Source organism: Corvus moneduloides, chromosome 6 (genome assembly GCF_009650955.1).
Source record: "Corvus moneduloides isolate bCorMon1 chromosome 6, bCorMon1.pri, whole genome shotgun sequence".
Taxonomy (NCBI): Eukaryota; Metazoa; Chordata; class Aves; order Passeriformes; family Corvidae; genus Corvus; species Corvus moneduloides.
In genome coordinates this window covers 7956251-7978816 of record NC_045481.1, presented here as the reverse complement: position 1 = coordinate 7978816, position 22566 = coordinate 7956251, and the positions used below count along the sequence as shown (strand labels likewise).

The following is a 22566-nucleotide window of genomic DNA, read 5'->3' as shown; positions in this document are numbered from 1 at the left end:
TCGAGCATCGTCTTCTTTACCTACCTCCCACTCTGAATGATTCAGATATTTTGGCACATGAACCCCATAAACTTGCTTTGTCTCAGTTAACAGCTCTCTGCCAGACACTCCCAATATCCCAGGGGGATGCAGGGGAAGAAAGGAGAAAAGCCTTACTCTGTGTGCATGTGCGTCCTTCCCATCCTTCTTTGCAGATGCACGAGAAGGAGTCTCCACTGCCAACACATGTTCCACCGTTCATGCAAGGGTTTAGAATACAGCTGCTGTTTTTAGCTTTGAAAACAGAAAAAGTCTCTATTAGCCCAGAAGACAAAGAGTACCCTATCATCTGGATGTGTCAATATCACAATCCTACACAGTATTTAAGCGAACAGTTAAAAACTTAAAAAGAGGTCAAAAACCTCCTAAAATACATCACATGACAGTCTCTCACCTACCTTCACCATCATCCCAATTCAACCATTTAACCAAACCATGAGATTTTATTAACAAAGAATTACCTCCTTTCTGCCCCATCTGTGTGAGCATTCTTCAAGTACTGCTAAATTATTATTTTGGCATTGAGTTACCCAGGCCATGAGGTGTTCTTTACAATAAAATATTAGTATTAAAATCTCAGTTTTTGATTAAAAGCTGCAATAGCATCTAAAAAGTAGAAAAACTGTACTAACTTATCTTCATTCAACTTCCTGATCAAAATGGAAGTTTCATTTTCAGAAAGATACACCACAGATACTACATTCAGTCTCCAAAGAAAAAAAAAATCACAAATGGTTCCCCTACAGCAGGCAGTAACTCTGCAAATGCCCCAGGAAGAACCACTTCATTTCATTGTTCCCGGGCATTCCTGCTCATACACCTCATGATCACAAATCTTATGGCTCTGCAAGCCCAGCAGGGGATTAAGTTCCCAGGAAAACCTTTACACAGGGCCTCTAAACACTAATAGAGAAGTCAAGACACCAGTCCAAGTTTTCTAAAACTGCTTAGGAAAGAAGCTATGGAAAAGACCATATAAGCAGCCAGAGGAGAATAGCTTCCTAAAAATCAGTATCATGTCAGGTGAGTGGAAGAAATTACTTATATTTCAGTCACCACCCAACTGGAACAGCTTTGAACCAGCCAGCCAGAACAGTGTGCCTGTTTACTAAACAGCTGATTATTTAAATACTTCTCTGCTTCTTCTGGCTTCATCTGTAGACAATTTAAAAAGCTTACCAGTGTTGCAAGTACTTCCTATCCACTCTGGAGGACACGAGCAGCGGAATGTGTCTCCATCATCATAGCATGTTCCACCATTACTGCAAGTGTTTGCATCACACTGGTATTCACCTGCACACCACAACAAAGCAGTTTTAATTGCCATTGGTCTGGCTGAATGTTAGAAACAGGGACTTTTTAATCACAAATTAAAGAGGCTTCGTATTTAAATGCACCAGTATCAAAGACACATTGTTCCATTTTCTGTATTACAATAAACAACCCAAAGAATGGACTCTAAGGACATCTCTCATGAAACTGTTTTGCTACATGAGGGGATGCATTTTTCAAATGTTCCATTTTGTGACTGGGAAACTGGAAGGGGTAATGAAAGAGCACCTATTTTTTCACTGCAATTGTTTTATTTTAAATTTCAGGAACTTCAGTACCACAAGAAGAGAACAAATCTTTGGGTAATCTAAAGATCAAAGCAAGGAACACTTACGTGAATGACAAGTTTTGCCTTTCCAGTCATTCTTACATTCACAATAGAAGTCATTTACCAAATCAATGCATCGGCCACCATTGTGACATGGGTTAGGAGAACAGTCATTGAAATCTAAAAAAAAACCCAGTTATTCAGATTAGATGATCTATCCCAGCCAAGGCCAGGAGAAAACAGAAAATATTTCTTTAAAAAGAAAATAAATTTTGTACTATTTAGGAAGACAGCAGTCCTAATTATTATGAGGTTATCTTTATACATGCATGGAAAATACTCTGATTTAATACAGAACAACATGAGTTATGACTTTCTGACAGCTTAGAAGGACCATACAGTATGGCTTCTCAGTAGAGCACCAAAGTTGCTTTGTTTTTACAAACAGCTGTATTCTGAACTTCAGAAAGAGCTTTCTAGTAGGGACCACAATGTCCTGAAAAGGAGCCCCAACCCAGGACACCAACAAGAGACAGTTAAGGCTCCCTTCTTCTGTTCTATGTTTCAAAGCACAGAGTTACAGCCATCAGAGGTGGCTTAACCACATATATGCATATGCATATAAACATACTTTCACAAACATGGATTTTAGAGAAAGCTCCTTTCACTTGAGACAAACATTTTAATGGGTGGAACATAAGTATTCCAGAACAAACTTCATCCAGACCACACAAAAGCTCTTTTGACAGCAATAGCTGCCAAAAACTGCTCAGTCTGTATTTCACATCTTAATTGATGCATGTCCTGTAACAAGTCTCAGCAAGTCCTTGCCATCATGCTGTAGAAGAGGCTTCATTCATACCAGAAAAAGAAACTACTGCAGTTTCCTCTGAGGTGTCTTAACCACGAACAGGTCTAGTTCACTTCTTGGCCAACACTTGCCTATCCCCCGGACAAAAAGTTCTCTTCTCCTGAGATAAATGCTGAACTATACCAGAGAATCAGATTCTGCTCTTATTAAAGGCACTGAGGCTTTTAGAGCAGCTACCTGAAGTTATTTCTGAAAATACTTCTGCAAACAAGACTTAATTATAGAACAAAGAAACTAACCCATTTTTAAGTACATACCAACCATCTGTTACAACAAATGTGCATCATTTGGCCCTGCAACACGGAGCAGTACTCACTTGTATCACACAGTTCTCCTTCCCAGCCACTTGAACAGAAACATCTAAATGAATCAACTTCATCGATACATGTCCCACCATTCTTGCAAGGTTTCCCAAGACAATCATTGATATCTACAACAGAAAGTCAACAATTATTGCTCAAGGTTGTTTTCACCTACTCAGAAGAGTGCTCTACACTTGTGTCTCTAGGAAAAGCAGCACAAAGTTATTACTGCATTTGTACATGCAAAAGAAAAGCTCAAACATCTGTTTTCAAGCCTGGTGGGGCTTCTGGCTGTATTGTCTCTCATGTAGCAAGTCAAACCAGAGCACTAAGTTAACCCAGCAAAAATATCCAGGGGTTTAAAAAACACTCAGACCAGAAATACATGTTCTGGTCCCTTTTTTACCATTCTCCTGTTGGAGAAATCCATGACTCATAAGACTGTACATAAAGGTAGTGGGTACAGACACATTTACATCGAAGTTGGATTAAAACCAGTTTTCTTTCACAGAGGAAGTGTAAACCACTACAAAGACTGCTACCAGAAGAAACAATTTCAAGCAGTACATCTGAAACAGTGCTTTATGCAACTTTGCTGAAATCTGAATGTTTTATTTTATGTTGCAAAGCTTTGTAACATTAACTTTAAAATAAATGTAGAGCAAAAAGAATAATCTTTTACATGCTCCTACTTACTTTCATGACAGTATGTTCCAGTAAAACCTCTGTCACAGGCACAAGTGAAATTCCCTCCTGGCTGACTAATACACCGTCCATGAGGCCCACAAACATTGGATGAAATGAAACGGATTCCTTCTTGGGTAGCATTAGTGAAGACTTCTATTGTACAGCTGTCTATTACTAAAAAAAGAAGTGTAGTCTTTAGACTAATGATCTGTATCACCAACCAGATTTTAGTTCTAAAAGAAGTTTTACAAAAATTAAAACCAATCACAATTTCATGTTAGCTGTAAGTCACCATCTAGCTCTTCATAAAATAAGGAGCATTTCTTCTCAGTGCCTCACTATTTTATGAAGTCCAAGAGAACATAATAAAAACATTTCTGCATTACACTATTCCCCAAAATGCCTTAATTTTTTTTTTTTAAGGCACCACCATCAAGACAGATTTATGAACAACAGCAGGTACCTTTACAAGAATTGTTCTTGCAGTGGTCCTTGAGATGAGAACAATTTTTTCCATCGTAGTCATCAGGGCAGGCACAATAATAATCTCCTCCCAGATCATAACATTTAGCCCCATTCTGGCAAGGGTTAGGTTCACAGAAATCAATATCCATCTGTAAGAGAGACCACAGTTAGCAGCAGCTGCTTCATTTCCCAGGAGTAAGCAGCATTATCTGCTTTGCCAAAGATGCAGATGAAGCTAATGTACAAGGAACCTCAAGTTTTAAGAAGGTTTATGAATCATAAATATTGCATTCCATCCTGCAAGACAGAGAAACTTCAGCTTACTTTAGTCTACCCTAATACAAAGCATTTCTGACACTGCTAAAAAATACTCCTTTGCAGGAGTCTGAATAAGCACATTTGCAGTAACTCAGTAAATAATTACTTAAGCCATTAGGAGATGTCTTACTGCAAACTTCTCTGGATCATTGTAAGTTACTTCTCTGTCCTTCACACCCATGTACCAAGTGCTACAAAGCAAGTTAAATACCAGTGCACTTGTCAGCTTTGTGTCTGCAAGATACTTAAAATGCACAGAACCTGAACAAAATCCCATCCCCTAGAGCAAATTCTCTTCCCATCTCAATTAGCACATAGAATTTATTATAAAACCACACAGCTTGGAAGGGACCTCTAGAGGTCAGCTACTCCCCACCTCCTGCTCAAAGTAGGTCTAGTTAGACCCAGCTGCTCAGGGCCTTATTTTCACAAATACCATCACCACACCAATTTACACAGAAACATGAGATGCATTTTGAACTCTGACCATCTGATCCAGAGAGCAAAATTCAAAGCTTGCCTTCATAATATATAACCTTTAACACAGACATTGCTGTGGCAAAACAATTCTGCTGCTTTCTGCTTTAGACTGACACAAGATCACTGATTTGTGATGCCCTAAATTGGTATCAAAATCCACAAAGCAGCCTCAAAAGGGATATTTTTACATCACAGTATCTTTCCTCCAAATTGTTATTCTTAAGGATTGCTTTTCTTCCCTCAAGTCAGTTTTTCCTTCTTCACATCTCTCTTGGGAGAAAGATAATTTTATGTCTGTAAAGTCGAAAGCTAAGTCCAATAGTGGTTTTGATCCCTATTTTTAGCAGTTCAGTAGCTAAACAGGAGAAAAATGCAAAGCTAGCCAAAGGAGAAGGAACACAAATGGTGTTAAATACTTAATTCAGAGGAGCACATACAATTCCAGCTGCAACAGAAAAATTTTCAGCAAACCATTTCGTGCTCTCATACAGAACATTCAAAGCAAGCTATAAAAGAATAGCTATGGTCTGAGAAAGATTCTCAGATCTCCTCTATCAGATGTCTCCATTTGTTTCCTTCCATTAGTGTAAATTTCCCCTTCCCAATGCAAGTTCAGTAGCTGGTACTTTAGCATCTGGAATCAATGGTAGATATTTCCTGCAACACACAAGGCAAGCAGCCAACTCTCCTCTATTATTCAAGCACATTTGCTAAAACTTTAATTACACAGTATTGTATAAATCAGCCCAGAGTAGAGCACTGAAGTTATGATCCTTATGCAGGAACAGTTCATGAGCTATTAGGTGCTGCACCAGTTTTATTAAACTGGTTGGTATCTGCAGACCTTTTAAATTTTGAATAAAATGAGTGCACTGCTTCTTTAATGATGCAAATGACATAGAATGAACTTACTTCAGTCTTTAAGAGACATCACTCTAATATCCTCCACAAAAAAATTCTGGAGCAAATCCAACGACATTCTAGTCTAATGCCTCCAGCTGATAGTAAGCATAAGATTCAGATGGATTTGACTATCAGCAAAAGCCAGAAAGTGAATACTTAATGCAAAATAATTTCACACTGAAAAGCCTAATGTCCTCCCTAAAAAGAGGAATATCTTCATTTCCATTAAGGACTTTAGGAATTCTCACTAAGACTTCAATATTTCAGATCTGAATCCTTAAGCACTAGAACTACATGTTCCTAAAATGATCTCAAACAGAAAGTTCTGAGAGCCAATACTTGCCTATCTGCCTGCCTTTAGTAATTATGCTAATTATCACCATTATATATAAATAACTGATACATAATTATTATACTCCTACCAATAGCAGTAGGATTACTTGAAGGGTAATTCAATTATGTACCTCAGAGTTACTAGGATGAAAACCTAAAGCACTCTAGTGTAAGGAAAGGACACAGGTCCTGAAAATTACAAAGGGAAACATTTCAAGCTTAAGGAATATTTGCAGCCTTAAAACACTTAGGAAGGCCAACACCTATGTGCAACAACTTGCAGTTTATCAGGCTGCAAATTCAAGCTTTACAGCTACTATGACAGCACTCCACAACAAATTTGCTTATTCAGAGTATCAGGTAACAGCTACGATAGGCAGCAATGCTCCAGCCTTGGGTTACTCCCATTTAAACCCAGAGATATATTTCTTTCAAGAATTCAATCCATGCCAAGCATTGCAGTAATGTCTGTGCTGCCCTCACCTCGCAGAAGACTCCCGAGAATCCCTGGGAACACAGGCAAGTGAATCCATTCACCAGGTCTTTGCACCGGCCCCCGTTCTGGCAGGGATTGCTTTCACACTCGTTGGTTTCTATCTCACAGTTTTTTCCTGTGAAACCACGAGGGCATAAGCAGTGGTAACCATTCACTTCATCCTTCACAGAGCAGGGAAAAGAAGCAGAAGCATTTGTTTATTGACGAAACTTGCACACAAAAATTCAAGTTGTTTGGTATTCTGGATTTGCGAACAGCAGTAGCACCACAAAATTTTATTTTGTGAAATGGGTGAGTCTGCACGTGCAGCATTGCATTTCTAACATTTGAACTCAATTAACCAAACTGTAACCGCAAACTACAAAACTCATAACCAGTCAGAGAAAGACTAATTTTGAACACGGAATGTAATGAACAAGAGTTACCTTACAAGTCCCTCCATGCTGGCACTGTCCATGACAGTCATTTATATCTATGGATAAAATATGCAAAGCATTAGAATTTATACTGGAAGACTAAGCTGTAAAGTATAGGTTTAGCATAAAAACGAAGAAAAGTGATTTTCAAAAAGGTTTTTTTCTAGATGTTTCAATGGAAAGGAAGGATTCTTGATGCCTTAAGAGATCTCTATTTTTAAAAAATATCTAATAGAAAATTACATTCTATATTTCTGCTACAGTGTACTAAAAGTGAGGTATCAATATCAGTTAATTTAGCATCTAACATTTTAAAGTATTTTAAATTGAATCAGTATATATCATTCAGAAACATGTAAGAGTCAAGAGATTTATTAGTTAAGCGTATATCTAAGCTCACTTTAATACCAATTACCTTTAAAAATAAATTTTCAAACCGTATTTTCAATTTACATTGCTAGAAGTTAGAAAAATCCTGACGACAGGTATTTTTTTATTTTAAAAATATGTATACCATCACTCATCATGATTTTTTTTTTTTTAAAAGAATAAAGCATCCTACTGTCAACATACATACTAAAGAAATACTAACTGATATGACAATTTACTCCTGTCCATCCTGGAATGCAGTCACAGTAATATCCACCAATGAGATTTTTGCAAGAGTAAGCATTAACACAGGGTTTCCCCTCACACTCATTAGCATCTGTGAAAGAAGAGAAAATAAAGAATAGAATAAAGAACAAACCCAGAAACAGATTACCACAGCACCAAGCAAAGCATCCATGCAATCCAAGCATCAGAAGCTCATATTATACACTGGTAGGGCACTAAAACCATTTACATATCACAGGACTTGAATGCACACTTGCCTATAGTAGCACATGCACGTTATCTTACTCTTCCCTTTGCCAAAACTCAAAAAGGCAATTTGTTAGTCAGGGCAAACCCCTTCCCTGGCCTCCACAAGCTTAGTCACTGTTCTGCCACCATGGAGAAGGAGCTACCATCACCAACGCTGCATTTTGCAACAGGAAAGTTATGGGGCATTCTAAAGGAACTGTTACAAGTCAGCTGAAGTTGGGGCTTAAATAGTTACAGATCCATTTGAAACTTCTGGCTTTAAGATCTGCTAAAGAGGATCTAAGATACTAATAACACACACATTCCCTGTTTTCTTCAATAAACACCATGCCAGCCACACAGAGTTATTCACTGTTTAGGAATAACCTCCAGTGGTCTCCAAAGCTTTCGAATTACTTACCAAGCTGGCAAGTTGCTCCAATCCACTGTTGTGGACAAATACACTCGAATGCATTGACACCATCAATGCAGGTCCCTCCTTGAGCACAGGGGTTCGAGGCACACTCATCAATATCTGCAAAGTCAAAAAAGGGGCCTTCCATTACATGGCCTAAGGCTTGGCTTAACAGGTTCTGCTTCAAAGTTAGTTTGAGATGAAGGGGGAGAATGTTCAAACAAATAAGCTTAGGAACAGACTAACGTTTCTAACCTAATTTTCACTTAGGCTTTTCTCACCTCCTTGAGAGAGAGGAGAGAAAATCTGCAAACAGCAAAGAAGAATCAGCTAAGCTACCTATGATTTGCATGTTCATTGAAAGTTATATTCCTAGATTCATGACACAAATTTAGCCAGTTTTGGTTTTGCGGTTGGTAATTTTCAGGGTTTTTTGGGGTTGTTTCTTTTTTTTGAGGACAGTTGCTGTTTAAAAACAGGTAAGCCACCTGTGCTCCAAATCACAGGCAACATGTTAACTAATTATAGTCCCACAATACATTTCAACCACTTCTCTGTCCTCTGAATCAGACACTTAAGCATTTAAGTGTGCAAATCTACACTTCTACTACTAAAGAAGGGGAGAACCTTTGACCTTCACATTTATATTTCTCAAAATGAAACCATTCTGTATTTTGCTTTAGAGTGGCTAAGGAGTGAGGAATTGTCAAACAAGCTTTTGGATATGGTCCAGCTATGCTTTTGATAACTTTCTGATAACAGATCTCAACTGCATCGAGTCAATACTGTGGGCTGCACAGAACCCTCCTCTTTTCACTCTTCCAATGCTCAGCTGTTAAAAGACAGGGAAAGTAAAAAACTACCACCAAATTCCAAACACACAGAGTGTGATATCACCAAGTAAGCTTCATCAACCCTTCCAACCCAACAGGTCAGTCACCAGCCAAAGCATACCCACCAATAGCACATGTTGGTCCACTCCACCCCGATGGGCAGTGACACTTGAAGCCTGACGAAATCTCGTGACAAATTCCACCATTAGCACAGGGATTAGATACACAAGCATGCTCGGCTGGGGAGAAAGAAGGAAAGAAATTCCTGCTAAATACTCTTCCAGTACCAATTAAGGAGAACTTGCACTTAAAAGTTGCATTGGCTAAAAGTAACCAAGAAAATTGCAGTGGAGAGATGCCAGCACAGAAGTTTGGAGCCTTCCTCTCCCCCTTGCAGAGAGTTAAGATTCCCAGTAAGAAACTGAAGCAGGATTTTACTGAAGAGGTACCATCCTTCCTACCTAATGACTAGAAAGCCTAAGCACAGACAGGTCACTATTTCAATATCCCAGGAACCAGCAAAATTCCCCATTAACACTCTGCTTCCAGCCATGCACTTCCAGAGTACTCCAGCACTTCTTTTAAATTCAGTGAGACAAAACAGATATGCTGTAAGCAAGGCTCTGAACATTTGTAGCAGTTTTAAGTATCAAAGGTCTGTTTAGCTTCACTCTAACACCGTTCCTTGGAAACGGCAGGGAACAGAGGTGCTTACAGGCAGGGCTGCTCGTTGTCACTCCATGTAGGGCTGTAACACTGCAGAGGCTGCACAAAGCAACCATCAGGTTGAGGAGGGACAACCTTTTTGAAGCTTCTTTTTGGTAACTTCCCCTCTCAGAAGCCAAGGAAGCTTTTAGTACCAGTACCTAAAGCAGCTCACATACCATCCTACTGTTAAAAATCACTGCAGATCTCAGCAAGTATAATGGCTCCTTTTTTCACTGCCTCCTCACCTGAAAAGCCAAGCTACTCCCCCACAGCTTTCAGGGCAAGTTATGACAAGATTTCATGCATTTTAGCCTAAACTTTACATCACATTCTACCAGCTGAAGCAAAATTCAAGTTTTGATGGTATCTTTAATACCACATAGCACTTTATGAGGTTCAAAGATCTACATCCTGATTAACTCTGAAAACCTTCTGCTGATAATAGTTTAGTGAATTTAAGGCCAAGCACTGAGGTGGAAAAAAAGCAAGAGTTCTTCCCACCTAAACTTTTAGCTATCAAGGAACAGCAAAATTCATCATGAGAAGACTAAATATCATATTTTAAAAGAAGGATTTAACAACCCATCATGACAAAGAACCAGAACACCCAACTGAACACTACATGTGAAAAAGTAGAATCAAAAGTTTCAATTCTTCTCCAAACATCAAATCTTTAAAGCAAAATATGAAAGAACTAGAAATTGCACACTTGCCCATTTGCCTCCAAAGTGAGAATAATCAAGAAAAGTCACCAAAGACCAAAATCATCCCCAGAACATGAACATTTTGGTCTTTGTGTAATACATATATAGATAGAAAAAAGCAACATGCTATCTTCATACTGTGGTTGAGATAGGAAGCAGTTTTTCAAGAGACAGATCTGTTAGACTCAAGTGAAAGCCATACTTCATCACAAATGTGGTTTAAATGCTCTCCTCCATTTAGCCAACAGGCACAAGGAAGACATTTTCTGCTCAGACTGTTTAAGGTGACTCTGTAAGAGGGTTTGAGCACATTTCCACAGTAGTTAACCTTTCATTATTAAACCAAACGTATCAGAAGTCCCATATTAGAAGATTACGTTTCAGTTGATTAAAAAGGATAGTCAAGACATTCAGACAACTAAAAAATTGGGCCAAAGCCCCACATCAGAGTAGAAACTGAAGAGTTCATCACCTCCACCTTGGAAAAGATGCATGTTTGCCAGCAAGCCAGAAGACAAGAAAATGGGCAGCAGGGAGACAGGCAACAGGGAAAGCCACATGTGTAACCTATTTCATGAGACTACAGCCCAACTGCATGTTTGGATTAAGAAAGAGAAGCCAAATATTCTCAGTCTTATCTAAAGGGAAACTGGTGCAGCATTTCTGTTGTCTTTAGTGATTTTTTGAACAGCCAGGCTAAGGCACTAGACAGGAGAGATGGAGCATATCCTGACTGAAATGTAGAAGTGCCTAAACCAGCTGCAGATCTGCAAAGAGAGATGCAATATCCCAAAGTACCGATCTCGCAGTTCTTTCCCGAGTAGCCGTCGGGGCAGGCACAGCGATACTCATCGGGCTCGGTGTTCATGCAGGTGCCGCCATTCAGGCAGGGGTGGTGATTCCCACAGTAATTCAGATCTGCACAGAGAAAAGGGTCAGTCAGCAGGGAACAGATCTCACCATTTTAATCCCTAGTCAGACACACAGATGCCTTTCTGGCTCGAACATCCTTCACCCACATCATCCCCATATTCCAATGGCTAGCCTGTGATCTGGTAACTATCCACAGAACAGGGAAGAATGAACAAGAGACAACTGCAGGAGTTAGAAGAGTCAGGACAATTCCAAGCCTTTTGTCTTGAACTTCCTATACTTCTGATGCCTAGGCACCATCTGCCACACAAGAATTAAGGCACAGAAACACTCAGGTAGTTGCACACTAGCAGAAAAAAAGAGGGTTAATGAGTTATCAGTTAATCATGCAACTTAACTTATTTTTCCTGTACATTAATGTTAAGTACCTTTGTTACAGAGCAGGCCACCCCAGTTGGTTTCACAATTACACTGCCATGGTTCATTACAGCTCCCATGAGCACAGCCTGGGTAGCGGACACACTCATCACAGAACTGTCCTTGCCAACCATAATGACACCTAAGATGTAAGTTCACATGTTAAAAGTTAGCAACATGATGCTTCATGATCAGCATTACATGTATTTACAACACTACACTTACCATTCTCAAGAACAAGGTCAACTGTTCAATGTGCAACAGATAACAAAACTTTATTTATCCTGTTTAGAAGGGGCACAACTGTCCTGTTGATCCTTACAGGAACTGATCCTGCTCAAATGTGTTACACACCATGGCAACAAACACCACCAAGCACTACATGTTATGAGAACTGGACATGAATTAGTTGTTCTTTCACAAGAAGTCCCATCTTCACATAATCCTCTCACGCTAGGACAAAAATTGTGATTGATACAAGAAAGCTGAAATTGATTTTCAGAAGGAGACTGCTGGCTTACTGCATCAAGCACTATAGTGTTTTTCTGTGAAGAGAGATTTCAAAAGAATAGCCAATTTGCTCTAGAGTGCTACAGCCTCAAAAGACCAGGGCAGCCAGAGAAGCAGCAGTCTTGACAAATTTCTCAAGGCCTGGTTTCTCAAGAAAACCTTTTTTCACAGATTTATTCCCTTATACCCTCAGTGTTCTCTACTGACACTATGGAAAAAGTACTCTTTGGAGAAAGGAGGAGCGAGAACAGAAACAAAAGCCATTAACAATTCACTTGTTTTGGAGTTGAATTTTTTCCCCAAGATTTCTTCTGAGACCAGTATATTTATGTTAATCTGTAACAGAACTCTTCTAAAGAAGCAACTGTTTATGCTACAGAAAAGTATTAAAATTTGAACTTACGGGGGGGAGGGAGGATAGGCTAATGATTTAACATATAAATATATTTCACACATATTTTAAGTACCAAGAAATAGTAAGCTTGTTCTTTTGGGCCAACAAAAGAAATGTTCTGCCTGTTAAGAGAGTATTTCTTATACAGAATTCAAGAGACATACTAGCAACAAAAAGATGCATAAAATCACACTGAATGGGAGTTGGGCCCACACACAACAGTGCAGCCCTATTGCCTAGAGGAAGAAAAAACATTAGAAATCAAACTACATTTTTTAGATTAAACACTACCATTCTATTACCCACATGATTTGAATAGTATAAAAGAACAGAAAATAAATTAAGTCTTGGAGGGAGGGGAAGGAGGGGCAGTGAGAAGACAAGGAAGAAAAGTATAAATGAGGAGTCTTGGTTCCTTGTGAATCAATTCTCTTGCACTGTTTCAGTAAGCTGGATCAATCGCCAGAGGAACAGAACAAGCTGTGCTGGCAGCACAGCATTTAAATTCTTACTATTTACATTGGCAGAAGGAATCTAGAGGCAGATCTCTGCAAGACCATTCTTTTCATATGAAGTTCTAGAACTACTTTGAGCTCATGTCCCAGTACCTGCTCCTGCCCTGAAAAGCTCCCAGTTGCAGATCTGCAAGGAGAGCCTCAGGTGAGTAGCCAAGCCCAGAGGCCTTGACTGCTCCTCTGAGCTGGGCTGGCGGAAGCCTGGAGAACACTCATATTTTGGAAGCCTCTTTCTTTGGCTGCAGCAGCAGCAAGAGGAAACAAATACTGCTCCTGCTAAATTTGATCTCTTCCTTCCTCCTCAAGCACAAATCCTCCTCAAGAAAAATCTTTTCAGAGGATGATAATAAACAATAAAAAAAGCATTGCAACTCACTTTACTGGCCTCAACCCAAATCTTCATCCATGCCAAACCTGGCACTACTGCCAGTGATTCACCATGACTATCCCAGCCAGAGCCAACTCCCCACCCACATACAACAAGCATTTTCAAGAGCTGAAAGTCTGCATCACAAAGCAAATAATCACAATAACTCAATTTATTCTCCCCAGCCAATGGATAAAAACTATGTTCAACATTGCAGCGGTGCTTAAGAGTACAAAGAAAAATACAGCTCCCTTCTAGAACTTGAAGGCATCTTAGGCACCTACTCGGGTTTGCAGGTATGCTTGATAGCATTAAAATTACTTCATCAGAAAAAGGTTGCTGCTTTTTCGTGATATTCAACACAGCCAAAGTTTACTGTTAAAGTTTCCACCAAGCCTGAGGGAAATCACTTCTAGAGGCTAAAAGCAGTCCAAAGGAACACAGTGTTTACAAGTCAAAAGGTTACTATGTGGTAAGCTGATCAGCCTTCAGTTTACAAGGAAGAATAAATTAGGATTTCCTCTTGAACAGGAAGTCTGGTCGCATCCTACATTAACAGGTGCTAGAGCAGCATTAATTCCACTTCCTTCTGAAAAGATAATGCTTACATGGATCTCAGCTCCTCCTGAGAGCAAGATGGGATCAATAAAGGTAAACCAACCCAGAAATGGGTAAGTGTGTCATTTATGGGTATGTAATTTATGACAAAAATATCAAGACAAAAAACAAGGATGAAAATGGTTAATGATTCACTATGAGAAGCCCAAATGGTACAAACACAAATTCAACATCATTTAGGAAAAAACCCCCCAAAAAACCCAAGGCAGAATTCCTTTTCATGTACCAACCACTTGTGCAAAAGCCAAAAGGAAACTGCCAGTGCAGCTAATAGTGGGGCTAAAGTTACTTCTTCCCTGCCCTCCCATCCCAGTTGAGCATCAACTAAATTCCAATTCTAAATATTTCACATCTGACAAAATAAGAAAGCCAAATATAGAGAATCTATACGGATTCTCATTGTTCAACAGACAAAGAAAATTCTTATTGGAATCAAGATTCTACTTCCTTTGTCCTTCCCCTCTGCTGACTTCATCAGCTCAAACTTGTCTTCACAATCCAGCACATGCAAAACAAAATCAGACCTGGCTTAATCTTAGCCCTTGCCTGGGTTATTAGCAGTACAAAGAAGCTACCATAAATAGATTGTTACAGTTTAGTAACTTCCTGATGGAAGGCTGAAGCACAGGCAACTGCTCCCAGACCAAAGCATCCCTTTGGGTCAGAATTAACACAGACAAAGTGTAATAGGGAGAGAAGAACAATTGTTGGTTATCTTGAAACCAAGAATTTAGAGAATAGATCTGGTAATTCTACAGGCATGCTTCACAGTTTCCATTTTCCTTAGATGAAAGCCTGGTGATAATAGGAAAATGAGAACTCAAACAAGGCTGGAGGAAGTGGAGGTGGCAGGAGTTAACATTAGCAAAAAATTTCAGATAAGACTTCAAATCTTCAGATTAGAAAAACTGCAACTGTGCAGAAAACACACTGCTGTCATTGACAAGCAAAGCCACAATAATTCAGCTCAGTGGGGCTTCAAACAGCTAAATTTCAGGATAAGGAAAAAGGACTTTCTACAGTAAATCTCAGTGTGTTTAAAATAGTAAATTTAGCAACAGGGAATCCTACAAAAACACTCATTACTATACACAGTTCAAAGGTACATATGTACCAGAGGCAGGGGGAAGTGGGAAAAAGAGAATGAAACGGAACATTTGGAGGGTTTAATTTTTCCTGGGGCCAGTAAAAAACTAAACTCATCAAGTCCAATAAAGCAGATTTTTCTAGAGAAATATGTTTTCCTTATGTTCTTCTGAAAGAGATATAATTACAGAAAAAGCTGACTGGCCTTTGCTTTCCTCTGAGGAAGTTTGTGTTATAATTATTGAGAGCTTAGTTGAAATTGAGCATTTCCAAATCAGATGGAACAAGCTGTTCAAAAGGTCCCATGTTGCTGTATGTAAAACAGGAACATCATTGTGAGGAAAGGCCCTGAGCAATCTGGTCTGACTAGACCTCCTTGGGCAAAGAGGTGGGACTAGATGACCCTGGAAATGCTGTCCAGACTCCGTGACTTTATGTCAAATCCTACAGTGGCAGTTATAGAAGGGATGTGGAAAGGTAAAGAGATGTACCCCAGATCCTGATGGTCTGTGAACCACAGCCCCTCAGCACCTTGCATGATTAACTCCTCCTTATCCAAAAGGAGGATGCCTCTGCTAACAGCAGAAAGTCAGGGTGCTCTCTCAATGGTCAGCTTAAACTCAGCTCTTTGGTAATATCTTCCCACATGGTTTATTCTCCTGGTTCAATCACTTCTGGTTATTTGAGAGTCCTGATCCTTCTGTGCAGAAAGTTCAGCTGAGGAATTTCGCATTGCACATCTCATCCAGTCACTAATCTATGCTGGTAAACCTTACAAAAAGCTCTGTAATTCATGAGAACGAGGGGATACCTAAATAAATGCTGTTCTACACCTAATTACAGAGCTTTTTCAGCACTTCATGCATAAATACACCTAAGCCACCAAAGTGAAGTCTATTTCTGAAGTCAACACCAGAATATGGGGCCTAAAAAAAATTTTAAAAATCTTAGGGATGATGTAGGCAATGTGGTGTAAGCCTTTAAATATCACAGGTTACACCTTACTGATATATTGCACATCCTGCAAGGAGTGACGAGAACATCATTGTGACGTATTCATACACCTTTTTATAAGCAGACTTTTTGGAGGGAGCTTCTCCCAATCATGTTTCAAATGGAAGCTGGGGCCAAAACACTTAACACACAGGAAAACAAAGCAAAACAGTGACATTAAGAGCAGAAGCAAAATGCATCATTCAGGGGTGGGGGAGAAATAACCCTCTTAAATAGAAAACAACTAAATTTTCTAGTGACGTGAACAGGATGGTGTTGCAAAGGCCAGAACAATAGCTTTATATTAGTTATTTACTTAAAATAACCATAAGAAAGCCTGTTTAAACTTTTAGGAGATTACTTGTTGCACAGCAGGCAGCAATATTGTCCAGCTGTTAGATCCTACACTTCTGAGCATCTGGATTCAAGGTTAATAAGTAGTACAGTACTCATTCATTAATACTTGTCACAGAAACACTTTGCCCACTTTCCTACCTTCTAAATAGGCAAGACAATTTTGTGAATAGCAAAGGACAACATGCTCATTAATGAACTCAAATAATTTCATTACCTGAAAGCTTGTTATCTTTTCCTCTCATCCCCAGCATTCTTATCATGCTGAAAGACACAAACCTTTCCCTAGAAACTTTTTTCTCCTCTAATAAAGGAAGTTATTGAAAGCTAACAGTGTCACTATTACTACGTAGAGTTTTTGAGAACAAGTTAAAAGAGGGGATGGTTCAAATGTTTTTAGGCAGAACATTGCTCAGTTAACTTACATAAGTGGCTCTAAGGGTGTGCCTGTATTTGCATTAGTTCACACCAGGAACATGCATTTTACCTGAACTGCCTGATCGTTCCTGTTGATGGTGTGTTAGTTCACATCACAGAGCTGCTTTGGAACAAAGGAATTGGATTCTTCTTAGGTTAAACTAAGGTAATGTCAGACAATGTATGCCAGGAGCACACCCAACATGTTCCAGCTGCAAACAGGCATTCAGGCCACAAGAACAGACTAGAGAGTCTAAAATTTAAAGCCCTGAAGTGTTTGGAGTATGATACTGGGTTCTCTGTGCTGCTTTGATCTACTGTTCTAGTTCAGCTGCACTCCCCACACTGTTGTAGACACAAGTTCAAGCACTACATGTTTTTACTTCCTGCACACCTCACATCTCCTGGATGCAGATTCACACCTTTAGGATATGTTCCGTATCTTCCTACCCACTCACAAGCAAGTGAATGCAGAGCATGCCTCAGTTCCTTGACCAATAAAGAAGCAAAACATGGAATTCTTTGCCTAACTTAAGGTGGCTGCTTGTGAAACTCCTGCCAACGCTCCCTAAGGGCACACCATTAGGACAAAAGAAACAATAATAAAAGCACACTGGTTATAACAACAGGCAAGAGAACTTAACATGACGAAAGACACAGCAATTGCAAGAATTTTATAAGATCTTTGAAACCTGAAGCTGTGATAGGATATCTCACACCAAAGAGGAGACAGGAGATGTCCCAGTCCTGGTACCAAGTGCATTCCTGCGGGGCCAAACAGCAGCCTCATGCTCTTTAGGGGCTTCAGGCAGTCCAGTGCTGCAGGAATTGAAGTGGTCAGATGCCAAAGCAGCTAAGGACACTGCCTAAACAAGGCTTTGTTTTCTAGTTTACTGCTCAGAGCAGCCTATGAGATTTCTCATAATTCCATTCTGGAACAACTGTGGAAGATGCCCACCTCTTAGTTTCTCCCAGTTTTTAGAAGCAGGAATTTTATTTCCTTCTTTTTTTCAGCTGTGACCTTTTGCTAGTCCTCTACAGTCTTCCAATAACAACCTGTTTTGAAAACCCTCACCAGATCACCTTATACCCAAGAATAAGTTTACAAAAATCCAGCTGCTCAGGTTTTTTTTTTTTTTAAAAATTTAGACAGAGCTCCCCAGTGCTGATGTTAAACATGTTATCCACCCAACCATCACAAAACCACAAGTGAGATATCGATGATATTGGATAACCTCTGAGAAGTCGAAGATTTAACAAAGACTCTCCAGAACAGTTATACCCCCAATACTCCAGGTAGCTGTAGCTCATTTTGCAGCTCCAGCTTTTGTCCCTGCAACTCTAAAGAAAGTATTAAATAATAGCTGAGCAGGGTCTGGCCCTTAAAGTGACAGATGAAGGGAGCAAAATCACTTGGGAGATGCCCATAGCCCTTGAAGGCACTGCTGGACTGCTGAAGGGGAATACAAGGACTACAGAAAGTATGGCACTGGACAGAAATCTTGAGAGAACTTTTCCAATAGGACAAAGATAAGGTACATGTTTAAACAAAACCAAACAAACATAAAATCACCAAAACTGCAGAACTAAAACTGTCACATATAGTTCTAGAACAAGTCAGTTCAAAACACACCAACCTTAATTCATTTTAAAAGTTCTTTTAAAAGAAGTACGTTTGCTTTCTTCACCTTGCACAGAATTCACATTAGAGTACTATTAATGATCCCATTTCTAACTCATTTCAGTTAGTCTGCACATTCTAAAGAAACTTTTGTACCAGTTGTGGAAAGTAAGACTGGCATTTCCCAGGACAAAACCCAGCTCCTACCATGGCTCCAGAACACAAGCTGAGCACTGTTAGGGATTTCACTCCTTTTGTTTTGCTTTAGATGAGAAACAAACAGTCAAAGGCAATGGGAAAAGTAGAAAGACTTCTGAAAATACCATCATCCTGGCAGGACTATGAGAGTGTAGGCCAGATATGAGGCATATCTGGACCACAACCAAAGCCATACCACTCTGGATAACAAGGAAGTGAAAGATTGAGCTGCTAAGCCTAGTGACAGTTTATGAGAGGTACCAAACATACCCAGCTCAGCAGTTTTAATCGAGGAAAGAGACTGTCACTGATGGTTTCTCTATATTCAACTTTGCTAATTTCATATGGTCATTGAACCCAAGCCAGATATGAGCCATTAGATCAAACTTCATTTTCCTCTAGACAGCTTAATGGAATTTAACAAAGTACTTTAAATGATATAAAAACATACAAAAAGCACCAGCATCAGGGCTCTGCAATTGTTGTGTCTTTGATAATCCCTCCTACTACTTTGGTCTGGTGAAGTCAATAAAGAAAAGGACCATTTAGCCTGCCACTACAGACCAAAGTTTATTGTTTTTCTTTATGCACTATGGATAAAGACTGGTTTGTTTTCTCTTTAGGATGGCAGCATTTTCTATGCTTGCAAGACTCAGATGAGTTGCTTTTGCTATCCTCAAGGACGTATTTTTCATCTTTATTGAGGAAATTCTTGTTTTTGCTGAATTGCCTCCACAATGACAAAAACCCATCACCTAGACACAGCTACACCAAAAAATCATTTCCTCTATCAGGTCATTTTGAAACATCTGGTCATCCCTACTTATTTTCCATTTTGATAGAAACTCAACAGAAGAAATGGAAAAACATCTCAACACTAACTTTCTCAAAGCAAATGGGTGCATGAACTTGACCAACAGATGATGCACAACCAGAACCAGTGACGTAGCCTTTATTAACAGCCTGAGGTCATTTAGCTACTTCTGATTTTAGTGTAACTTTTAATCCAAGAACAGCTCTAAATTACATTGGAACATAAAAAATGGAGGGTAGATCTTTTCCTGAGACCTTGGTTGAGGCCTTGGAGCCTCTGCCTAACTTACCTCCATGTTCATGCAAGTTGAAGATGGAAACCATTTTCCAGCTTTTCTATTTACTAACAGCACTGCAAATTTTGGCAGTTAAGTAGCTTTTGGCACCAGCTGGTTCCCAAATACCTCACACCCATATTTTTTCTCACATTTTCATTTTCTTTCTGAATTAAAAAAGGACATTGTTTTCACCTGTTAAATTACACTGGCAGCTGTCCAGAAACCAGGATGAAGGCATCTAGATTAAAATTCAACAGCACCAAACATAGCAATTTCTTTTAAATAACAGCTTCCTTTGTACTGCTAAAGATAAAGGTCATGTCTGTAAGCCTTGTTTATTTTTAGGCCAGCATCATTTTTCTACAGAAAGTAATTATCCATTTTGGTTAAAAGCAGCATTTCCAATATAGTCTAATAGCTATGACAGAATACAATTTAAAGACAGCTGTGTGAACACACTCAAGCTACCAAATCACCATTAAAGAGATAGCTGAGAACTTTCTGTAATACTGCAAAGAGTGGCCACACACAGAAAAGCCACTGCTCTCCTTCAGCTTGCTGATCATGGATCTGATTTGAGCATCAAGGCATCAAGAAACAAGGTAAACTGCATACAATCCACTATTCCTTCCCTCAGGACTTACTTTCAAATGAGAGAATCCACCCAACAAAGTAGAAGATACCTGGACAGAGTCCTTCAACAGACTCAGGGTTATTTTTGTGAGCTCAGTTTAGCTGGGCAGGTTTCAAGGGAACACCTGGACTTACAACACCAGATGCTTCTTCGCATCAGCTCCAGGCTGCAAGGAAAGACTTCGCTCGTGTGAGACCACCTATTGACAGGCACCTTGGAAAAGGTAACAGCCACCCAGCCCCTCAGCTTCAAAGGCTTTATATTCCCTTCTGGAAACCTCCCTGCTACTCTCCAGCTTCTGCCTTCTCAGACACAGCTGGTATCACAGAGAAATGGAAGTTAAAAAGGAAACTGCCAACCCCTCTGACCCACCCACCCCCAGCCAAAAAAAAAAACCCCAACCAAATAAAGGTACTGCTTTGTATTTGCTTAAATCTGTTTCTTTTACATATTTAGTCAAAGACTTCCTGCATTTGAAAAGCAAATGTTCACAGGCTCCTAGGATTCTACTTTGACACCTACAGGACACCAGAAACCCTTACATGAATCAAAATTCATTAAAATAAGCTCTCAAGTGGAACAAATGCATTCTTGGAAGTCTTAAGGGAAGGAGTGCTTCTTCCTCAGGCAGAAATGCTACTGGCCCAGCTCTCAACCACAATCTCTACTTGTAACAAAAAGATACCTGACCATAGGGGCACCCAATACTTGAAATCACAAGGAAGATACTTAGTGATACAAAAAAAATCACAAATAACTAACAAAATATTCCTTCTTACACAAAAAGGAAGCCATCATCTGCCTTGAAAAAATCTTTTAAAGGAAATTTTCTAGCTTGAGAAGTGAAACCACACACAAACTGAAGCACTGCACCTCAAATTTACAGATTTCAGCCAGATCAGAGAGTTACAATGCAACATACCTTCCAAGAAGTCAGCAGCATCTGATGGAAGTTTCAGGGCAGTAAGAAACCACTCTGTGGTGCTATGATTTAAGGCTTACTTTATCAGCCATCCCCCACTGTTAAAAACAGGAGGCTCTGCAGCAGGATAGGACTTGTCTGCATGTCACCCTACCACAGCTCATGAACTGGCACCTCAACCCCAGCTTCGCTCTAAGCCCAGCAAAGCTGAACTATCTGCATCCCATTTCTGCCACTTCTGTGGAGGCTGTAGTAGTCAGAAGGATGAAGCCAAATTGCCTTAAACTGTCACAGCTTGCCACACAGTGGTATTTGTCAGCTCTCAGGGGTTCTGGCAGCCACAGCTCAGTTTCACATGCTTCCAATCAAGCAGGTTCAACACAGAATGCTAAGGAACGTCTGTGTGAATGCACCCTTACAATGGTGCATGTCACTCTAACCACAAAAACTCAACAACTTACACAGGATCCCAAACTTGCAAGTAGACCTGTCCCATTTCTTCAACAACTAGTGTAAAAATAACACCCATTTCCCCTTGACCTACTACATTGAATGCCTGAACCTTTACAGGAAAACAATCAACTGCCCTTGCTATCACAGTCTACTTCAGCTGCATCATGAAGTTAAGGGAACATTTCACTCTGTTCTCTCATATTTAGGGACCAAAAAAATTTACCTGGGGTGGAAAGTTTAGGTTGGGGTTGCTACTGTATCTCTATTACCACCAAAACCCTTTTTTTCTTGGAGTCGGACAATTTACTATATTTTGGTGATAAAAATATATATTGAGTGCTCTAGGACTGTGAGCATCTCCTAGTCTAACAGTCCAAAGAACAAGCTGCTCTTTCATTTGAGACAAATATACAGAGATTAAAATTCCTAAAGATTTTGAAAACAATAATAATACAGATTTTTCTCATTTGCTGGCACAGTTTTGAACTTCACAAAACAAATCTGTTCAGGCAAAAAAACAGAATAGCATCACCAAACAGTTTAGAGTATATGCAATTGTTACACTCATGACATCTACTTCAAATCCATTTCCATCCATGTTCTGGTACAGAATTTTTCCATTTTAAAGCAGACTTTTTAAAAGTAGCATCATACATGGAGGACACCAGAGAAATCAGTGCTCCAAAAAAA

General features: G+C 39.5%; 1 protein-coding gene across 2 annotated transcripts in view; it reads right to left on the bottom strand.

The window, feature by feature from the left end:
- JAG2 (jagged canonical Notch ligand 2) overlaps nt 1–22566 on the bottom strand; it is a 69912-nt gene that overhangs the window by 12521 nt on the left and 34825 nt on the right. The window contains exons 6-18 of one of the 2 annotated variants that reach the window (XM_032112255.1): nt 11715–11845; nt 11212–11331; nt 9127–9240; nt 8175–8288; nt 7503–7616; nt 6920–6966; nt 6482–6655; nt 3963–4113; nt 3509–3673; nt 2827–2940; nt 1706–1819; nt 1219–1332; nt 157–273 (exon numbers count right to left, since the gene is read on the bottom strand). In XM_032112255.1, the coding sequence (XP_031968146.1) occupies nt 157–273; nt 1219–1332; nt 1706–1819; nt 2827–2940; nt 3509–3673; nt 3963–4113; nt 6482–6655; nt 6920–6966; nt 7503–7616; nt 8175–8288; nt 9127–9240; nt 11212–11331; nt 11715–11845 (1589 nt within the window). The remainder of the gene's footprint in view (nt 1–156; nt 274–1218; nt 1333–1705; nt 1820–2826; nt 2941–3508; nt 3674–3962; nt 4114–6481; nt 6656–6919; nt 6967–7502; nt 7617–8174; nt 8289–9126; nt 9241–11211; nt 11332–11714; nt 11846–22566) is intronic. The other variant, XM_032112256.1, reaches the window with a different exon arrangement.